At 57.2% G+C, this 15,996-nt stretch overlaps 1 protein-coding gene across 3 annotated transcripts in view; it reads left to right on the top strand.

The window, feature by feature from the left end:
- KIF17 (kinesin family member 17) overlaps positions 1–15,996 on the top strand; it is a 41,638-nt gene that overhangs the window by 20,730 nt on the left and 4,912 nt on the right. For 2 of the 3 annotated variants that reach the window (XM_075551569.1, XM_075551562.1), the window contains exons 7-12: positions 3,602–3,749; positions 8,041–8,735; positions 9,489–9,569; positions 10,483–10,679; positions 11,268–11,499; positions 15,583–15,841. In XM_075551569.1, the coding sequence (XP_075407684.1) occupies positions 3,602–3,749; positions 8,041–8,735; positions 9,489–9,569; positions 10,483–10,679; positions 11,268–11,499; positions 15,583–15,841 (1,612 nt within the window). The remainder of the gene's footprint in view (positions 1–3,601; positions 3,750–8,040; positions 8,736–9,488; positions 9,570–10,482; positions 10,680–11,267; positions 11,500–15,582; positions 15,842–15,996) is intronic. The other variant, XM_075551577.1, reaches the window with a different exon arrangement.

The raw sequence follows: 15,996 nt of genomic DNA, 5'->3' as shown, positions 1-15,996 counted from the left end.
TGGGAGTGGGAGCAGTGCACAGTTTGCAGGCAGCCATTTGACTGGTGGGCAAGTGGGCAGTTAGCCTCAAAGAAAAGGTTTTCACCTGGGCCACTTGGGTCCCCTCGCCTGTGTGCCTTCTCAGCACCCCTGCGGACAGCGGGCAGGCCACACCCTCAGTGTGCAGACGGGTCCCTGGGAGCAGGCGGGGAGAGCAGGCTGGCCCCACCTCAGGCTTCGCCCGGCCCCACCCTGTGGCTGCCACAGGCCCCAGTCATTGAGGACTGTGCTCAGACAGGTTGCAGAATTTGGCATGTGACAGTCCCTTTAGGGCATTGATTTTCCTGAACGGAGGACATACCAGGCAGGAACAGCTTTGCCAAGGTGTCTGCTGTCGGGCAGTGGGGCTTAAGTGCAGCCTTTGGGATCCAGAGCCAGTAAGCCCCAGGGGCTCAGTCCTGGGACCGACCAGAGGGCTGGCGAAGCTGGCCAGAGTGCCCGAGTGACTGCCACTCTGAAGGGCCGGGGAGCCTCTGGGCTGTCCTGGGTGTCAGGTGCCCCCTGGGTCTGTGGGCCCGGCACAGGAGGTGCTGGGAGGGAGGGGCCCTCGAGGACGGCAGAGCACAAGTTTACAGGAGGGAGGGGAATGAGATCAGGCAGTGACAGTGGACAGCCAGCTTCTCTATAAGGACGTCCTGTACTAGGTGCCAAAGAGCCCTGGGGACGTCGTGGTTACCCCTTTGGCCCCCTAACTGCTGCAGGGTCAGTAGTTCAAAGCCATCAGCTTCCCCACGGGAGAGGGACAGGGCTTTCCACTCCCGTCAACAGCCGCAGGTTGGGAAACTCGCAGGGGCCGTCAGGCTCCACCCCACGGAGCTGCTCCACGAGTTGCCACGGACTCCTCAGTAGTTAGTATTAGGTGGGTCCGCATCCTGGTTGTGCACCGAGGGGCCGCTGCCTCCCTCTGGTGGTCACAGGGAGACATGACACTGACCTGGGCAGCGCACCTGGTGGAGGATCCTGCCCTGTGCAGGATCTGAACCCGCCCCCCCCCCCCCAGTTTCTGTGGACTAACCGTGGCGTTTCTTCTGTGAGCCGAGCTTGCCCGAGGACAGCCTGCGCTCCCCCCCTTTGTTCACGTCGTCCGCTGATGTTTCCTGAGCACTTTGTGCCGGAGCCGTGCTCCTCCCTTGCAGGAAGAGGTCACAGGACCTGGAGGGGCCCCGTCACAAGCAGAGGGTGTGAAGCGTTTGTGTCCTGCGGGACTTGGCCGTAAGATTTCGAGGGTCTATCCAGCTTGTGTTTCCACAAGTCCGGTTCTTCTGGGGTCCGTGACCTTGGCCCTCACCTCTCCGACGACTCGCTGTCTGCTCATGGTGAGCAGGTCCAGGAGGCAGAGGGCCTGTCTTCCCCTCCTGCTGCTGTGAATGAGTACTGGTGAGGAGCTGGGGGCCTGAGTTTGACCCCGAGCCACCCCTTCCCCCATCTATCACCTACAAGCATTTCCCAAAAGCCCACCTGGTGATGGCATGTGGCTGGAGGAAAGGTGGGACCGAGGGAGGGTCTTTGTGTAGGTTTGCTTGACTTTTGGAGGTCATCGCACCTGTCTTGCCGACTGTAGGGGATGACTGTGCAGAGGGAGGACGTGGTGGGCATGGGGACGGGGTGGGGGGCTGAAAGAGCACAGTCCCCGAGTGGGGTGGGACTGGCTTCGAGTGATTCATCCCCTGCTGGGCATCTGGGGGAGCTGCAGGTGGATGGAGGGTGTGGGGAGGAGAGGGGTTTGAGGTGAGTCTCCACCTTCTCTCTGAAGCAGGTGGACAGTGGGGAGGAGTGGAGAGGGTAGGGGACATGCAGGGCAGCGGAAGGCGCTGAGTGCTTAGGGCCTGACATGGCTGTGACGTGGCTGCATGTGTGTGTGCATGTGCACGCAGATTGTGTGTGAACGTGTGTGTATTTCCAGCCAGTGTTGGCTCAGGGTGTGGGTGTGGGTGGGCTGAAGTCAGGACTTTCTCCGTGGAACTGAGGGAGGGTGCTGGAGGTCCGAGGGTGACGGTGGGTCTGCCGTCTCTGCTGAGTGAGGAAGAAAGCGGCAATGGGGGATGGAGCAGGGGCAGCAAGGCCACCTAGAGCCATGCAGCCCTGATGGAGTAGTTTCAGCTCTTTGGGCCTCAGTAGATCTGCTGGTGTGCCGGGAGGCTGACACCTGGTCTATGTAGGTTGCTGATGCATTGTAGTTCAGGTGGTCTTTGCCTGCTACCAGAAAGGTTGCAGGTTCAAGTCCACTCACAGTTACGTGGAAGAAAGGCCTGGCAATCTCCTGACAAACCAGTCATCCGCCACCCACTAGAGCATAGGTCTTGTACCCACGAGGGCACTGTTGGGTTTGGAATAAACTCCACACCAACCGGTCTGGTGTCCTCCCCTAGTCCTCCCAGACCAGAGAACCTACGTCAGTGCCGGGTACCTCGTTCCCTTCTAGGCTGCTTTCCCACCGACATGGTATCTGGTGAGGTGGGCACTGGTGGTCGGGCTCCCTGCCCCCTCTTGGCTTACTTCAGCCCATAAAGCTGTGGTGGGGTGTCTGTCTGCCAGCCAGGTGCATGCACTGCCTTCAGGATGCCCTGCCCACGTCTCACACGTGACTCCTTAGCCCAGCAGGCCTGCTTGCTAACGGACCCAGGAGACAGCTATCCAGTCCTCCCCTGCGTGAGGCACCAAAGCCACCGGGCAGGATAGGGGCGTCAGGCCAATGAAGCCAGTAAAGAGACTACTGGGAGTATCTGACCGGCGCTGGGGAGAAGTGGGGGAAGTGACAGCCCCAAATGAGAGGAGGTCGGAGGGGTGGGTGGGGGCTGGGAGTTATGTCGGGAGCCAAGATTTATCCTGTGAACTCGGGGTTTGGACTAGAGCTGGCTGGCAGAGCCGAGATGGAGCATGAAGCTGATAGAGAAGCTGTGTTGTCCATGATGGCTTGGGGACCATTTGGCAAGCATGAACTTGTCGGTGCTGGAAAGTATTCACGATATATTGTTGTGTGTGGGGAAGATTTAACATAAAGACATGCTGTGTACATATCATTAACAAATCAGTGGGCTTTGAATCCTGTCCGCTCTCTGGCGCCCCAACGTGGTCCAAGTAGAACTGCGCCCCAGAGGCCTTCCAGTGGCCGGATTTTCAGCAGTGGATCTCACGACCTGCCTTCCCAGGTGCCACTGGGTGGACCTGACCCTCCGACCTTTCGGTTAGAAGCCAAACACACGAACTGTTTGTACCACCCAGGGTGGAGGGCCGGTCAGGGGCACTTTGAAGACTTCCCGGGAAAATTTCACTTTTTATTTTCCCACCCGCTTTGAGAAGTCCCCTCATATTACTGGCCCGTTAACGAGTGCAGAGAGGAAAGTAAGTTCAGGAGAGGCTTCCACGTCAGACATAGGTATCCCAGGGTCATGTGGATAACTTCCATGTTATGCTTTGGGCTTATTTCTGGGTTTCTGACTTGTGTGTAATGAATAGACGCCATGTGGCTGACTCAGAAGCAAGCATAGACTTGTGTTCTGACTTGGTGATCAGATTCCGTCTCCCCTGTGCACCCCTCCCCACCTCCACGGCCCGGCCCCAGGAGTATGAGGAGCGCCTGGCCAGGCTGAAGGCCGACTATGAGGCGGAGCAGGAGTCACGGGCCCGGCTGGAGGAGGACATCACCGCCATGCGCAACTCCTACGACGTGAAGCTGTCCACGCTGGAGGAGAACCTGCGGAAAGAGACAGGTGAGCTGGCCCTTCACCCCCTCTCAGGATCGGGGTGTAGAGAGCAGTTTCTGTGCACGAGGCTCCCTTCCAGAGAAAGACGGGCTTTCCGCTCCATAAAGGGTGAAGCGTCTCGGAGACCCACAGGGGCAGTTCTCCTGGTCCCAGTGGGTTGCTGTGCATTGGCATCGACTCCATGGCAATGAGTTCTTAAAGTCAAAGGTTCGCTCCAACGCCCACGACCGTGCCTCTGGCTGATTTGTTATCAGGCGCTGCTATAGATTGCCCACTCTGTTCAATGGGAAGAGTGCTGCCCGGCCCTTCAGTCCTTCACCGTCCGCACAAGCTGAATTATTTAGGCCTGAACCCGTTGTTGCCGCCACCGTGTCAGTCCATCTGGTCGAGGGTCTTTGTGTTTTTCACGGCCCCTCCACTTGACCAAGCATGATGTCCTTCTCCGGGGACTGGTCCCTCCTGACGACCTGTCCCCTCGCCATCCTCGCTTCTGGGGCGCATTCTGACTGCGCTTCTTGCAAGACAGATTGGTTTTCCCGGCAGTCCATGTGATTGGCAGCATTCTGGGCTAGCACCACAATGCATAGGCATCGTTCGCCGTGGTCTTCCTTATTCATTTTTCAACTGTCACATGTGTATGAAGTGGCTGAAAGCCCGCGGCTATGGTCAGGGGCACGCTGGGCTTCACGTTGACGTCCTTGCTCTGGGACGCTGTAAAGAGGTTCTGTGCGCAGTGTTGTCCAACGTGATAGATGGTTCCAGCTTTTGACTTCTGCTTCCGGGAGGGTTCGACGGGAGACCTGTTAAGTGAACTTCTTGGTCTTTTCTCCATTTCTCGTATGGATTGATTGGCCCAGCAGTGGGGGTCTTGTGTTTTTTATATTGAGTTGTAACCTAGAAAGCTGTAGGTAGTCTTGGATCTTCAGCAGCTGTGACAGAGAGTTATAAAACACCACCTTTGTTTTATGGGTGAGACCTGCCCCCAGTGTCCGCATTTTTGTAGTCTTTTTGAGCTCATCCTGTGATAAACAGTCAGTTATGAGCAAGAATATTTTCCTTTCTTTAGCATTTCTAGAATGTTCCACCCCATCCATCTATGCCATGCTGCCAGGCAGCCCAGATTTCCTGGTTGTTGGGGGTTTGTGGTTGGTTGCTGTGTTAGTCTGGGTAGACTAGAAATATAGACACTCATAAATGTATAAGAAAGAGATTTATATACAAGAGCAACTGTACATTAAGAAAACAACCCAGCCCAGTCCAAAACAAGTCCTTAAGTCTGATATTAGTCCATACGTATCTATAAATTCCTCTTCAGACTCAGGAAACACATGCAATGAAGCCTAGTGCAGGAAGAACACAGGCCAGTGGGCATGTACTCTGTGGATCCAGTGGTGGTGGAAGCATCTCAGCGCTGGTGTGGGTCTCCACATGGCTCCTCCAGCTCCAGGGCTCTGGCTGCCGTCAGCATAGATGCATGTGTCTTGTCAGTAGAGAGTCTCTAGGGGGAGTGAGCGGAGAGAGGGCCTCCCGCCTCCAAGAAGGAAATGCAGGAGTTCCCAGAATCCTCAGGAGAAGGCCATGCCCACCCAGAAGCCTCATTGGCTATCTCCAGATTGACAGGCTAGACTCCACCCCCTACACTCAAACTGACAGCAGATTAGGTGACTACCACAGCTGTGTCAAGTCTGTCTGGCTCACCGTGAGCCCTGTGGACAACAGAGTCAATGCCGCCAGGTCCGGGCTAGCCTCAGCCTTGTTACGTTGCAGCCACTGTGCTGCTGGCCTGGTTACAGGGTCCTCGTCGTTTTTGCTGACCTCTAGTTTACCAAGCGGGAGGGCCTCCTTTCTCCAGGGACCTGATCCTCATGAGAGCGTATCCAAAGCACGCGAGAGGAAGTCTTGTCATCTTGCGTCTGAGCATTCTGGCCGTACTCGTGGTCGTCCAGTTTCTGCCTGCAGATGAGGTGACTCGGGACAGACACACCTTCGTTCTCAAAGTGATGCCTTTTCTTCTGCACCCTTTCAAGAGGGCCTTTCCAACAGACTTTCCCAGCGCAAGGCCATCATTTGGTTCAGTGGCTACCGTTCCCCCGTTGACTATGTGACCCGTCCCGCGGGTCATCAACAGCGTGGGTCCCTGAAAGAGGGACTGGGAATGAAGATGGGCAAGAGACGCGGAGAATGGAGACAAGAGAGGAGTCTGATCAAGTCTCGTTTATTGAACTGAGAGCAGAGGCTTAAATAGCCAGCGAAGGGCGGGCACCATTACGTCATATGGAAATAAGGTATAGCTGGGGTAGCCAATAGTCACACACCTACCAAATAAGGAATAAATGGCAGGCAATTGTGCTCAAACAGGTCCACATGCTCATGAGGCATACCAGGCGCCTGGCGGAAGTGCCACCAGGTGTGTGTTGTCCAATGAGCGTAGTGGCTGCTAGCAATTGAGCACCAATCCTAGCAAAGGTCAAGTATCTAGTGACCGCAGGGGGAACAAGGGCAGGAAGACCACTAGGCACAATTTATATGACAGAAAACCGAGAGTAAATACATGAAGGTTGTATATGGCTTTGATCCAGGGCTGAGGGACATGCAGTTCCCTACAACTGTGGGTGCAGGGAGATGACGTCTTCCGTCCCTTTCCCGGTGCCGTGAGGCTCCTGGGGGCCCGTGGTGAGGATGTGTGTTTTCTGTCAGTGAGAGTGACCCACCCCGCAGGCTATAGTTGCCCATCTCCTCAGCAAGCGCTTCAAGTCCTCTTCGCTTTCAGCGTGCAAGAGGGGTCCCTGCAGCCTTCTAAACAGTCTAAAACCCACTCTTGTCTCCATGAGGCTTTCAGTGAGGTCCTCCGACCTGTGTGCCTGGTCCTTTCCCTCCTGTCCCTCTGGGGGCTCTCCCCACAGCCCAGTGAGGCAGGGGCTCCTGTGATCCTCGTCCACCAGAGCAGGAACCCAGGCTTAGGCCCCAGTGGAGGAGCAGAGGCCACCTCTCGGGGACAGAATGGTCAGGACTCTAAGACCAGGGGTGAAGTGCCGGACAGGAGGGAGGAGAGCCGGACTAATACCCCGCTGGGGGGGCGGGGGGCAGTGGGGCTCGGCTCAGGGGCCCAGGCCTCATCTTCCGCCTGGAGTCCTTGGTGTGAGTCCAGCCAAGGCGGCTCAGGCACAGCGATGCTGCGGATGGGCTTCAGCAGGGCTTCAGACGAGCATGAACTAGGAACAGGCCAGTGAGCCACTTCTGAAGAGCAGCCTGTGAAAACCCAGAGTCACACGCTTCGGGGCCCACTCGATGGCAGCCGACAGAAGCGGCAACAAAGTCCTCCTGGGCCATGAAGGTCCTTGTGGGATCCCAGACCCAACTCAGGTGCCACTTCCTCCGAGAAGAAGCCCAGGGGCAGATCCCAGCAGGTTCTGCCCTTCGGAGGGTCTGCTCCAGCCTCCCAGCGGGTTTGGCCTGGTCTCCCGTGCTCACTTTCACTCGGCATAGTGGGTTCCAGGACCCTCCGAGCCACAAGGTGTCTCGTGGGCCCTCGCCGTTGTTCAGGGGAGCATAGTATTCCCTGGAGTGTATGTTCCAGAGCTGATCTGTCTGATGGGACTTCAACTCCAACCTCCAAGGAGCACTGGGGCCTAGTGAGCAGTGTCAGACTGCGAACCCCACGACCAGCAGTTTGAGCCACTAGCCGCCTGCGGGAAGAAGAGGCGGCTTCCTGCCCCTGTACAGATGGACAGCCTCAGAAACCCCAGGGGCGGCTCCTCTCTATTCTGTACAGTAGCGAGGGGTCAGAACTGACTCGATGGCAGCGAGTTGAACTGTCACCTTCACCCTTTCATTCAATTGCTGTGACTCTAGAGCACCTGTGGGCAAGAGCCCTGACCTGGCAGGATACTCGGGGCACCCAAGGGCATGGGGGCGGCATCTGCTGCCCAGGAGCTCACAGCCTGCAAAGGTGATGCGACCACAGGGCCATCCTGGGTTGAGTGGTCACAGGCAGCGTGGTCGGAGCCCAGTACCTGCTGGCCCGTGTGCTCAGAGCATGGAGACATCCTAGTGTGGTCATGGTCATGGTCATGCTCAGGCGAGGCTTCCTGGAAGAGGTGGGAAGATGCGGTGGGACTTCCGATGGGGAGAGCTGAGTAGGCACGTACGGGCTGTCAGCAGACTCAGTGGGGTGTGGAGTGGGGTGCCTCTCATTCTAGCGGGTCTTTGGGGGATGGTGAGCTTGGGGCCAACCTCCAGAGAAAGAGTCTGTGCCGCCTAACTCCTGACAAAGCTTTGGACGTGTCTTCCTTTACAGAAGCGATCCTGAAGGCAGAAGTTCTCTACAAGGCCGAGATCATGTCCAAGGCCGAGTTCGCCCACAGGTGTGAGTCCCTGCCTGCTTTCCAGTGCGAGGTGGCCCCAGAGCCCAAACTCCTTGCGAGACCGGCGGCTCTGCTCAGAACCCAGGCCTCCAAGTCGGAGGGCTCCTCCCTGCCTGATGAGCTGCCCACCCTGCCCAGCTCCAAGTCAGAGAGCTCCTTTGCCTTTGACGGGTCAAACATGCTCCAGGGCCTGGCTTTGTCTGAGGCCTTCCCTGGGCTTGATGAGCCCTCCAACCTGGAATTCTCCCTGCATGAGCCGGAGCCCGAGCCGGAGCCCGAGTTGGAGCTGGAGCCGGTGCTTGAGCCTGTGCTTGAGCCGGAGCCAGAGCCCGAGCCTGAGCCTGAGTTGGAGCCAGAGCCAGAGCCAGAGCTGGAGCCTGAGCCTGAGCCCGAGCTGGAGCCCAAGGACAAGTACTTCCCGGAGGAGTGTGTCAGCCAGGAGGCCACCAGGTCTCCTTGGGGGGATGTGAGTTCCCTCCAGGAAGAGAAGCCAGAACTGAAGGTCCTGGAATTGCTGCCGGGCCTACAGGACCCCTTTGCTGAGCTGGAAGCCAAGTTGGCCAAACTTTCCGCCACCGTGGCCAAGGCAGACAGGCCCCCCGAGGACACAGCCAAAGTCCCTGAGCAGGTAGCTGATGCCATGCAGGGCTGGGGGTGGGGTGGGGCACAGAGCTGTTGGTGAAGCACAGAGCTGCCCCTTCTGCTTTCTCCCCATGTGGTACGGGCTCTGGTGACCACTTGGGGCCTGGCATTCATGGGACTGGGGAAGGGAGTTCTGCCAGGTAGGCCCTGGCCTGCTGCCCAAGGGACACCTGTTTGGGGACTTTGCCGAGTGTGCAAGGCCTGCAGGGCTAAGGGGTCTTGGCCCAGCCCCTCTGCATCTCGCAAAACTCAGGCCCCTCCAACAGAACCAGGGTTGCTGCCCTCCCTCACCCTGGCCTTGTCCATCATCCTCTCCTCTGGCAGGCCTCCTTGAAACTCATTTAGAAGTGCTCCTTTCCCCATGTCTGATATCTGATTTCTCTCTCTCTCTCTTGTGCGCGCATATGCATGTGTGTGTAGAGACCCCAAGCCTTTGAGTCAGGCACACAGACCTGGTTGCAGATCTCAGCTCCCCCGCTTAGTGAAGTTGGGTGACATTGGGCATTGAGCTCTCTGAGCCTCCCTTTGTAATCCTTAAAGTGGGGGTGGTGCTGTGCGCCTCCCAGGAGACAGTGTAGGCTCTGGCATACAGCCTGTGGGTGCGCAGACCACTCTCCTTCTTGCCCTTCCTTCCCTCTGGCCCTCACTGCCCCCAGCCACACCTCCTCTCAGCAGGGGAGGTAGGGCAAGAATGGGCTTAAGACCCAGGACTCAGACCATGCTTCCCCCCCACCCCCAGCAACCCTTCCTGGCAGATCTGCCGCAGCTCAGCAACCCTAGGCCTGAAGCTGAGACCAACGGCCCTGCCCTGCCCAAGATCGTGAGTGCCTGGGTGGGGTGGGGGGCTCTCTGTGTGGAAGGGGCTTCAAGGGCCTGTCTCCTCTCTCTCTGTTCCCCTACTGGGCACCGGGGCAGCACCCTGATCGTAGAGTTGTACCAGATGGTCCCTGCAAAGCGAAGCCCCAGTCAGAGGACTGCAGTGCCCAAGATCTCTGGTTTCCCCAGGGGGGGGGGTGTGGTTACAGCCCCAAAGTGCCCCCTTAGACAGAGGAAGACCCTCAGGGCTCCACCTGCTTCCCAAGAAAGCCCAGCAGGCCACCGTATTGGGTGGGACAAAGCAGGGGCTTTCGATGATGTGCTTTTGTAGAGAAAGAACATAGGCAGCCGCTCTTAGGCCCTGATGGCTGGTGAGCCCTGCATCCTGGAGTTCGCCCTGCCCGAGCCAAGCCCCAGGGTGGAAGGCAGGGCAGAAGGTCGGTGGAGGCCCAGGGAGCTCTTGCCAGGAAAGTGACATACTGGATGTGACTCCTGCAGTAAGCAGGAGCCCAGGGAAGGCAGAGGCAAATACGGAGATCCCTGGGGCTGGAAGGGTCTCGACTTTATTAGAAACAGGCCAGAATAGCTTCAGGTGGATAGGGGTTGGCCAGGGTGAAGCCATGTTGGGGGGAGCATTGCAGGCCTGGAAGGGAAGTGGGGATGGGTGCCTGGGACTTGATTTCTCCTCTCGGAGTGGCTCTGCCTTGTGGAGCTAGGATGGAGTGGGTGGGCAAGCTGGGAGAGTGTAGAATTCACTGGGAGCTGTAGAGCTGGTGTCTCTGCCACAGATCTATCCCAGGCAGTGGAGGGGCTGGGATGCCCCCTTGGGGGCTGAGGGCCCCCCGGGGCTGAGGGCCCCCCGGGGCTGCCTCCCCTCCCCGCTTCTGCCACCCACAGGCTCATTTCTCTCTGCTCAGGAGGCTGGTCTAGCCCCAGAAGTGTCCAAGGAGGTGGCTCCTGCCCCAGAGCACAATGTGGAGGCTGAAGCGGAGACCCCCGTGGCCTTGGTGGCCCAGCCTTGCCCCCTGCTGGCCCCAGGAGGCCTGAAGAGGGAGAGCGCAGGCGTGGAGGTGGCCGCGCCACACGTGGTGGACCAGCAGCAGGTGCTCGCCCGGTAAGCTTCCCTCCCCAGGGTGGGACCTGGGGTGCAGATGGCTTGTCCCAAACCTCCAGGGAGCATCCTGGGTCCCTGTCCCACCCTAGAGTCAGGCCACCCCAGCAGTAAATAGCCTACCTGGAGCGCAGGCCTCACAGATTTGGCTGCGAAGCTTCTCTGAGCCTCATGCTTACTTCTGGCTCCGGGCTTAGCCCCTGCCAGTGTCGGATCCCGGAGCCCAGGAGTGCAGAATGGCCCTGACCATGCAGAGCGCCTCAGAGCGAGGAGGCCCCAGTCTGCCCAGGTGTGGGGTGCAGCGCCCCATCGGCGCGAAGAAGTGGGGGAAGCTTGGCACTGCAGGAAGAGACTCACCTCCCTTGTCCTACGGTCACCACCGCTGCTGGGGACAGATTGGGAGGTTCCCCGCCCCCCACCCCCCCGGGTCTGACCCTGAGCAAGTGACTAGACACACTGAGTCTCAGTTTCCTTCTCTGGAAACTGAAAGGCTTTCTGGGAGGATCTGGGTAAGACAAAGATCACCTGAGTCAGCACGTGAGCAAGTGTTGACCAAACGTCAGGTGTGGTCAAGTTGCCTTTCTCCTCCAGCTTGCAGCTGCTGGAGCGGCAGGTGGTGGGCGGGGAGCAGGCCAAGAACAAGGACCTGAAGGAGAAGCACAAGCGGCGGAAGCGGTACGCGGACGAGCGCAAGAAGCAGCTGGTGGCGGCCCTGCAGAACTCAGACGAGGACAGCGGGGACTGGATGCTGCTCACCGTCTACGACTCCATCCAGGAGGAGGTCAGGGCCAAGAGCAAGCTGCTGGAGAAGATGCAGAAGAAGGTGAGGGCCGCCAGCCCCTCTTCCCACACCCAGGCATCACTGGCCCCGGCAGGCAGGCAGGAAAGGTCACAAGTCTGTCCCTGCTGCCAGGGAGCAGGGCTGGGATGGACACTGAAGCGTCAGAAGTGGGCGGTGCGGGGAGAGAAAGCTGCAGAGCTGCTATGCACCTTTCATGGGGGTGTAAGTGCCTTGCCACGGCCAGCAGGGGGGCATTAGCAGAACCCCCGCGTTCCTGGGGGCACTGTGCATGGGGCCAGGACAGTTCTCAAGGAAGCAGGGACTCTGAGGTGCGACTTGTGACCAGAGGGAAGCCCCTCCTGGGCTGGCTGAGCTCAGCATGGACAGGAAGCTAGGGGAGAGGAGAGCGCACTTCTGCCTCTCTCTGCATTTTCCCTGCACAGGGTCCTCCCTGCCCATCTGCAGTGGTCCTCCCCCAGTCCCTGCCCTGGAAACACTGGTATCACTGGTGAGTAGCTTGCCAGAGCATGCATCTGGTCTCAGGATAAAGTCTCATGCTCCTGATAAACTCTCATTTTTAAAAGAAGCTGATTCATTGGCTAAATATAAAATAAACAGATATCCAACATTCCCCTGACCTCATTAGGTAACGCATTTAAGACAGTAAGACCACGTCAAAGAGCAGTTGAAGATTATATTTGCACATGTAAACATGCACAATCACAGGGCGGAAATACGTTTGCCAACAGACATGAGAACACTGGTTGATAACCTGCAGTGCCGGCAGGGGTAAAGGGCGGGGCTGTCCTTTCGGCAAGATGGAGAGCAATTGGGTATCTGCCAGTTCACCAGTCAGCACACGTCCAGGGGGTGCGAGGGTCTGCCGGGCAGCGCCGACACTCTGCAGGGAGATGGCATCACCTCTTCGGCCTATTTCCAGGGTCTGAGTGTTTTCTGGATCGCCCTCGGCCTGACATCTTCTAAGTCAATTACTTTTTGTTGTTCGTTTAAAAAATCTTCTTGGCGATTGTCTTGCTTTTTCATAATACCCCCTGATGTTCTCAGGTGAATATCCTGTAATTTGATCACCATTTCGAAGACTAGTTCTTCCTGAGCAAGCAGACGTGTGTGTGTGTGTGTATATGTGTGTGTGTCCTAAGCCGCCCTTAGAAGTCCCCCCTCTCCCTGACTGAGCTGTCCCTCGATGGTGCGAATAGTTAAGGTGCTTCCTGCTAACTTAAAGCCTAGAGGCTTGAGTCTACCTAGCGGAGCCTCTGAGGACAGGCTGTGATGTACTTCCAGACAGCCAGTCAGTGGACACGCTGTGGGACACAGGTCTACGACACACGTGAGACGGCCGGGTGCCAGCGCGGCCGCGTTCACCCCGAGGCTGCCCTACAGCAGTGTGGGTGGAGAGCTCTCCTGCCTGCCTTCTGAAAACAAACGAACAGATGGCAACAAGTCTTTGTTTGATTTATTTTTAAATCATTTTATTGGGCGCTCTTAGAGATACAACATTCCATAGTTCAGTTGTTTCATTTCATCTTCAAGATCATCTAAATGCGCTCACATGACTGAATGCCAGTTTCAGGCTCTTTTCTGTTCAGCATCTGCTTGTGCCGGAGGTGGAAGTGTATAAGCAGTGGGTTTTCCATTTCAATAACGCTCACGCAGCTTGCTCCAGGAGGGAGCCTGCCTGCACTCTCTGCTGTGCCCGCTTCCCTGCTTCCGTTGTTCCCCTGGCTGCCCCGCCCCATGCTGCCTTCTTTCTCTTTCTTTGTGGGCAGATGTTGCCCTTTGGTGTCCTGTAGTTGAGTGTCCTCAGGAGCACACCCCTCCCAGGGGCCAGCACTTACTTTTGCCCTGTCATTGGGTGGCGAGGTGGCCATTGCTGTGGCCCCTCCTTAGAAGAGCCCTTTAGGACAATGGGCTCGGGGTCTCTTCTAGGCTCCACCAAACCAATAAGCCTGGTCCTTTTGACTTTCTTTTTTAATGAATTTGAGTTTCTCCCCTTCTACCCAGAACATTCTCTTGTGCTCCCGATCAGCATGGTCTGTGGTGGCCAGGTACTGCCGGGTTCTGGTCTCAGGCACAGGTGACTGTGGGCCGCTAGCCCTTGGACAGATGTCCCCTGAGCCTGTCTTCTCTCCACGCTCCTTTTGGGAGGCGAGCAGGGGTGGCTTTGCAGATGGCCGCTCGCACACTCGTAAGACCCCACACGCTGCTCACCAGACAGGGGTGCTAGAACCTTGTCTGCGGGTTTTGGCTCTTGACTCGCAGGGCTGTGGCTTTTAGCTTTCAAGCCAACTCCCTCAGTCTTGCAGGTGAGTCTGTCTAAGCCGTTTCCACGGCTGTGCGCCCTCTGTGCTTTATCGCATGTGTGACTATGCATTGCAGCAAACTGGTAACTATGTGGAGACCCCATGACCACCCCGATGTCTGCACATGGCGCAGTCCAGCCCACCTCTCACTCCTTTGCAGCATAGGTGTTGGATCGACGTACGGATCCGCTCACACTATAGATGTGCCCGCGTGGTTTCTGCCTCATTCCTTTGTGCTGCGCCCTACTCCTCCCCCGAGAGGTGTACACTGTCCACGTGTCTTCTCCAGACGGACATGGGGGTGCTTTTTGGTGGTTGGCTGGTGTGAAGAGTGCTAGACCGCCCCTGCCCTTAGCGATGATCTCACATGCCACCAGACAAAGCCCACTGTCCAGTTATTGCACACATCAGTGACATAGTCACAAATGCAAGGTAACACTGGGCCTGATGCACAATGATCCGGCTGTGTCATGACGTCGTCCTCTTACATTTTGTGAGCGGATATGGGCCATCCTTCATTATTGAAGAATGCCGGATTCCACATAACAGCCCAGTCTTTGGAACCTAACCATGCCGGTAAGCGAGGCCTCATGTACATGTCCGTGTATGTGTGCATGTCAGTATACATGTACACACATGTGCATACGTAAAAAAACTTATCTGAAGAAACAGAGTGTTGTCAGTGTAGACTGTGACTGAGGCGTCGGTTCTGCCTTCAGCAGATGTCATTATGAAGTCCACTGGTAGGTCCCGTCCTGGGGAATTGCTGCCCCTCCACGGCCAAGTTTCTGGACATCCTGCGTCAGATTCTTACGAAACCTAACCATCCCTGTAGTGATCAGTCTCGGGAATTTACACAATCGAGCTTTGCTATTGTTTGAACTGTATCCTCTCTTTGTGGAAACAGACCGTGCAGCAGGCCTTGTGGGGCTTGGGGGGGCGGGGTGGGTATGGCTGGAGTTGGGTATGGCTAAGCACCGGATGCTTAGAGAGATCGGAGGGCCCGGCTGGCAGACCTGGGCAGGAGAGTCTGGAATTCATGGCCAAGTCCGGGATGGGGTGTGACTCTTAAGCTCAAGGCTTGTCCAAGCTGGAGAGAAACTAGCTGTGGATCGTTCCAGGTGGTTCAAAGTCTGCTTTTGCCCCTGGATGCCTGTGTGTCTCTCTGAAGGTTACTGGTCATCAGTCCCTCCAGCGTTACAATAAAGGCTTGGAGAGATGGATCTGGAAGGTCCTCCCCCTCCACCGAGTCTCAGAGGCCAGTCAGAGCTCGCTGGGGTGTGAGGATTGTGGCAGTGGGAGAGAGCGAACTCAGGGGTGTCTAGGGCTCTGCTCCCTGAGAAAAACGATTTGTGTCGTTCTGTGAGACTCTTCAGGACTGTGGTGGGGTCTAGTCTTTGTAGGGTTACTTTAACAAAAGGTCCTAGATACAATGTGTGAGTGTGGGGTCAGGAGCAAAGGCTGGCACATGGCTTGTTGAACACCACCTCTTTCTTCTTCTTCCTCCTCCTCCTCCTCTTCAAAAACCTTTGCAGGCTTAGTAAAAACCTCTGCAAAGTAGGTGCACATGTGAATGCTGGAGGGGAGTTGGGAGGAGTATACATGAGTGGATGGATAGAAGGATTGGTGGTTGCAGGGCAGGTAGATGAATGTATGGGAGACAGGATGGACGGATGGTGGAGACAGGGATGGATGGCTAGATGGATGTGTGGCCAGCTGGAAGGAGTACTGGTTGGATGGTCAGCGGGGCGGGCGGGGGTGGGGGGCGTATCCCTGCTCACCACCCCTCCTGCTTTGCTTTCAGCTCCGGGCGGCAGAGGTGGAGATCAAGGACCTGCAGTCGGAGTTTGAGTTGGAGAAGATCGACTACTTGGCCACCATCCGCAGGCAGGAGCGGGACTTCATGCTCTTCCAGCAGCTGCTGGAGCAGGTGCAGCCCCTGATTCGCCGGGACTGTAACTACAGCAACCTGGAGAAGATTCGGCGGGAGTCCTCCTGGGACGAGGATAACGGCTTCTGGAAGATCCCCGAGCCTGTCATCATGAAAACCAGCCTCCCAGTAGGTCAGGAGCCTGGCTGTCCCCTGCGTGCTCACGCCCCACGCCCCTTCTTCCCCCCTCCCCCCGTCTACCCTCCTACAGTCTGCCAGGGCGCCCTGCCCATGGACCCCTGGGGGCCCACACTCAGGGGTCTGAGAGAAAGGTCCGTTCTGGAGTCA

Source organism: Tenrec ecaudatus, chromosome 1 (assembly GCF_050624435.1).
Source record: "Tenrec ecaudatus isolate mTenEca1 chromosome 1, mTenEca1.hap1, whole genome shotgun sequence".
NCBI classification, from domain to species: Eukaryota; Metazoa; Chordata; class Mammalia; order Afrosoricida; family Tenrecidae; genus Tenrec; species Tenrec ecaudatus.
Note: the sequence above shows the minus strand (reverse complement) of the source record. Positions and strands in the feature narration are given on the sequence as shown.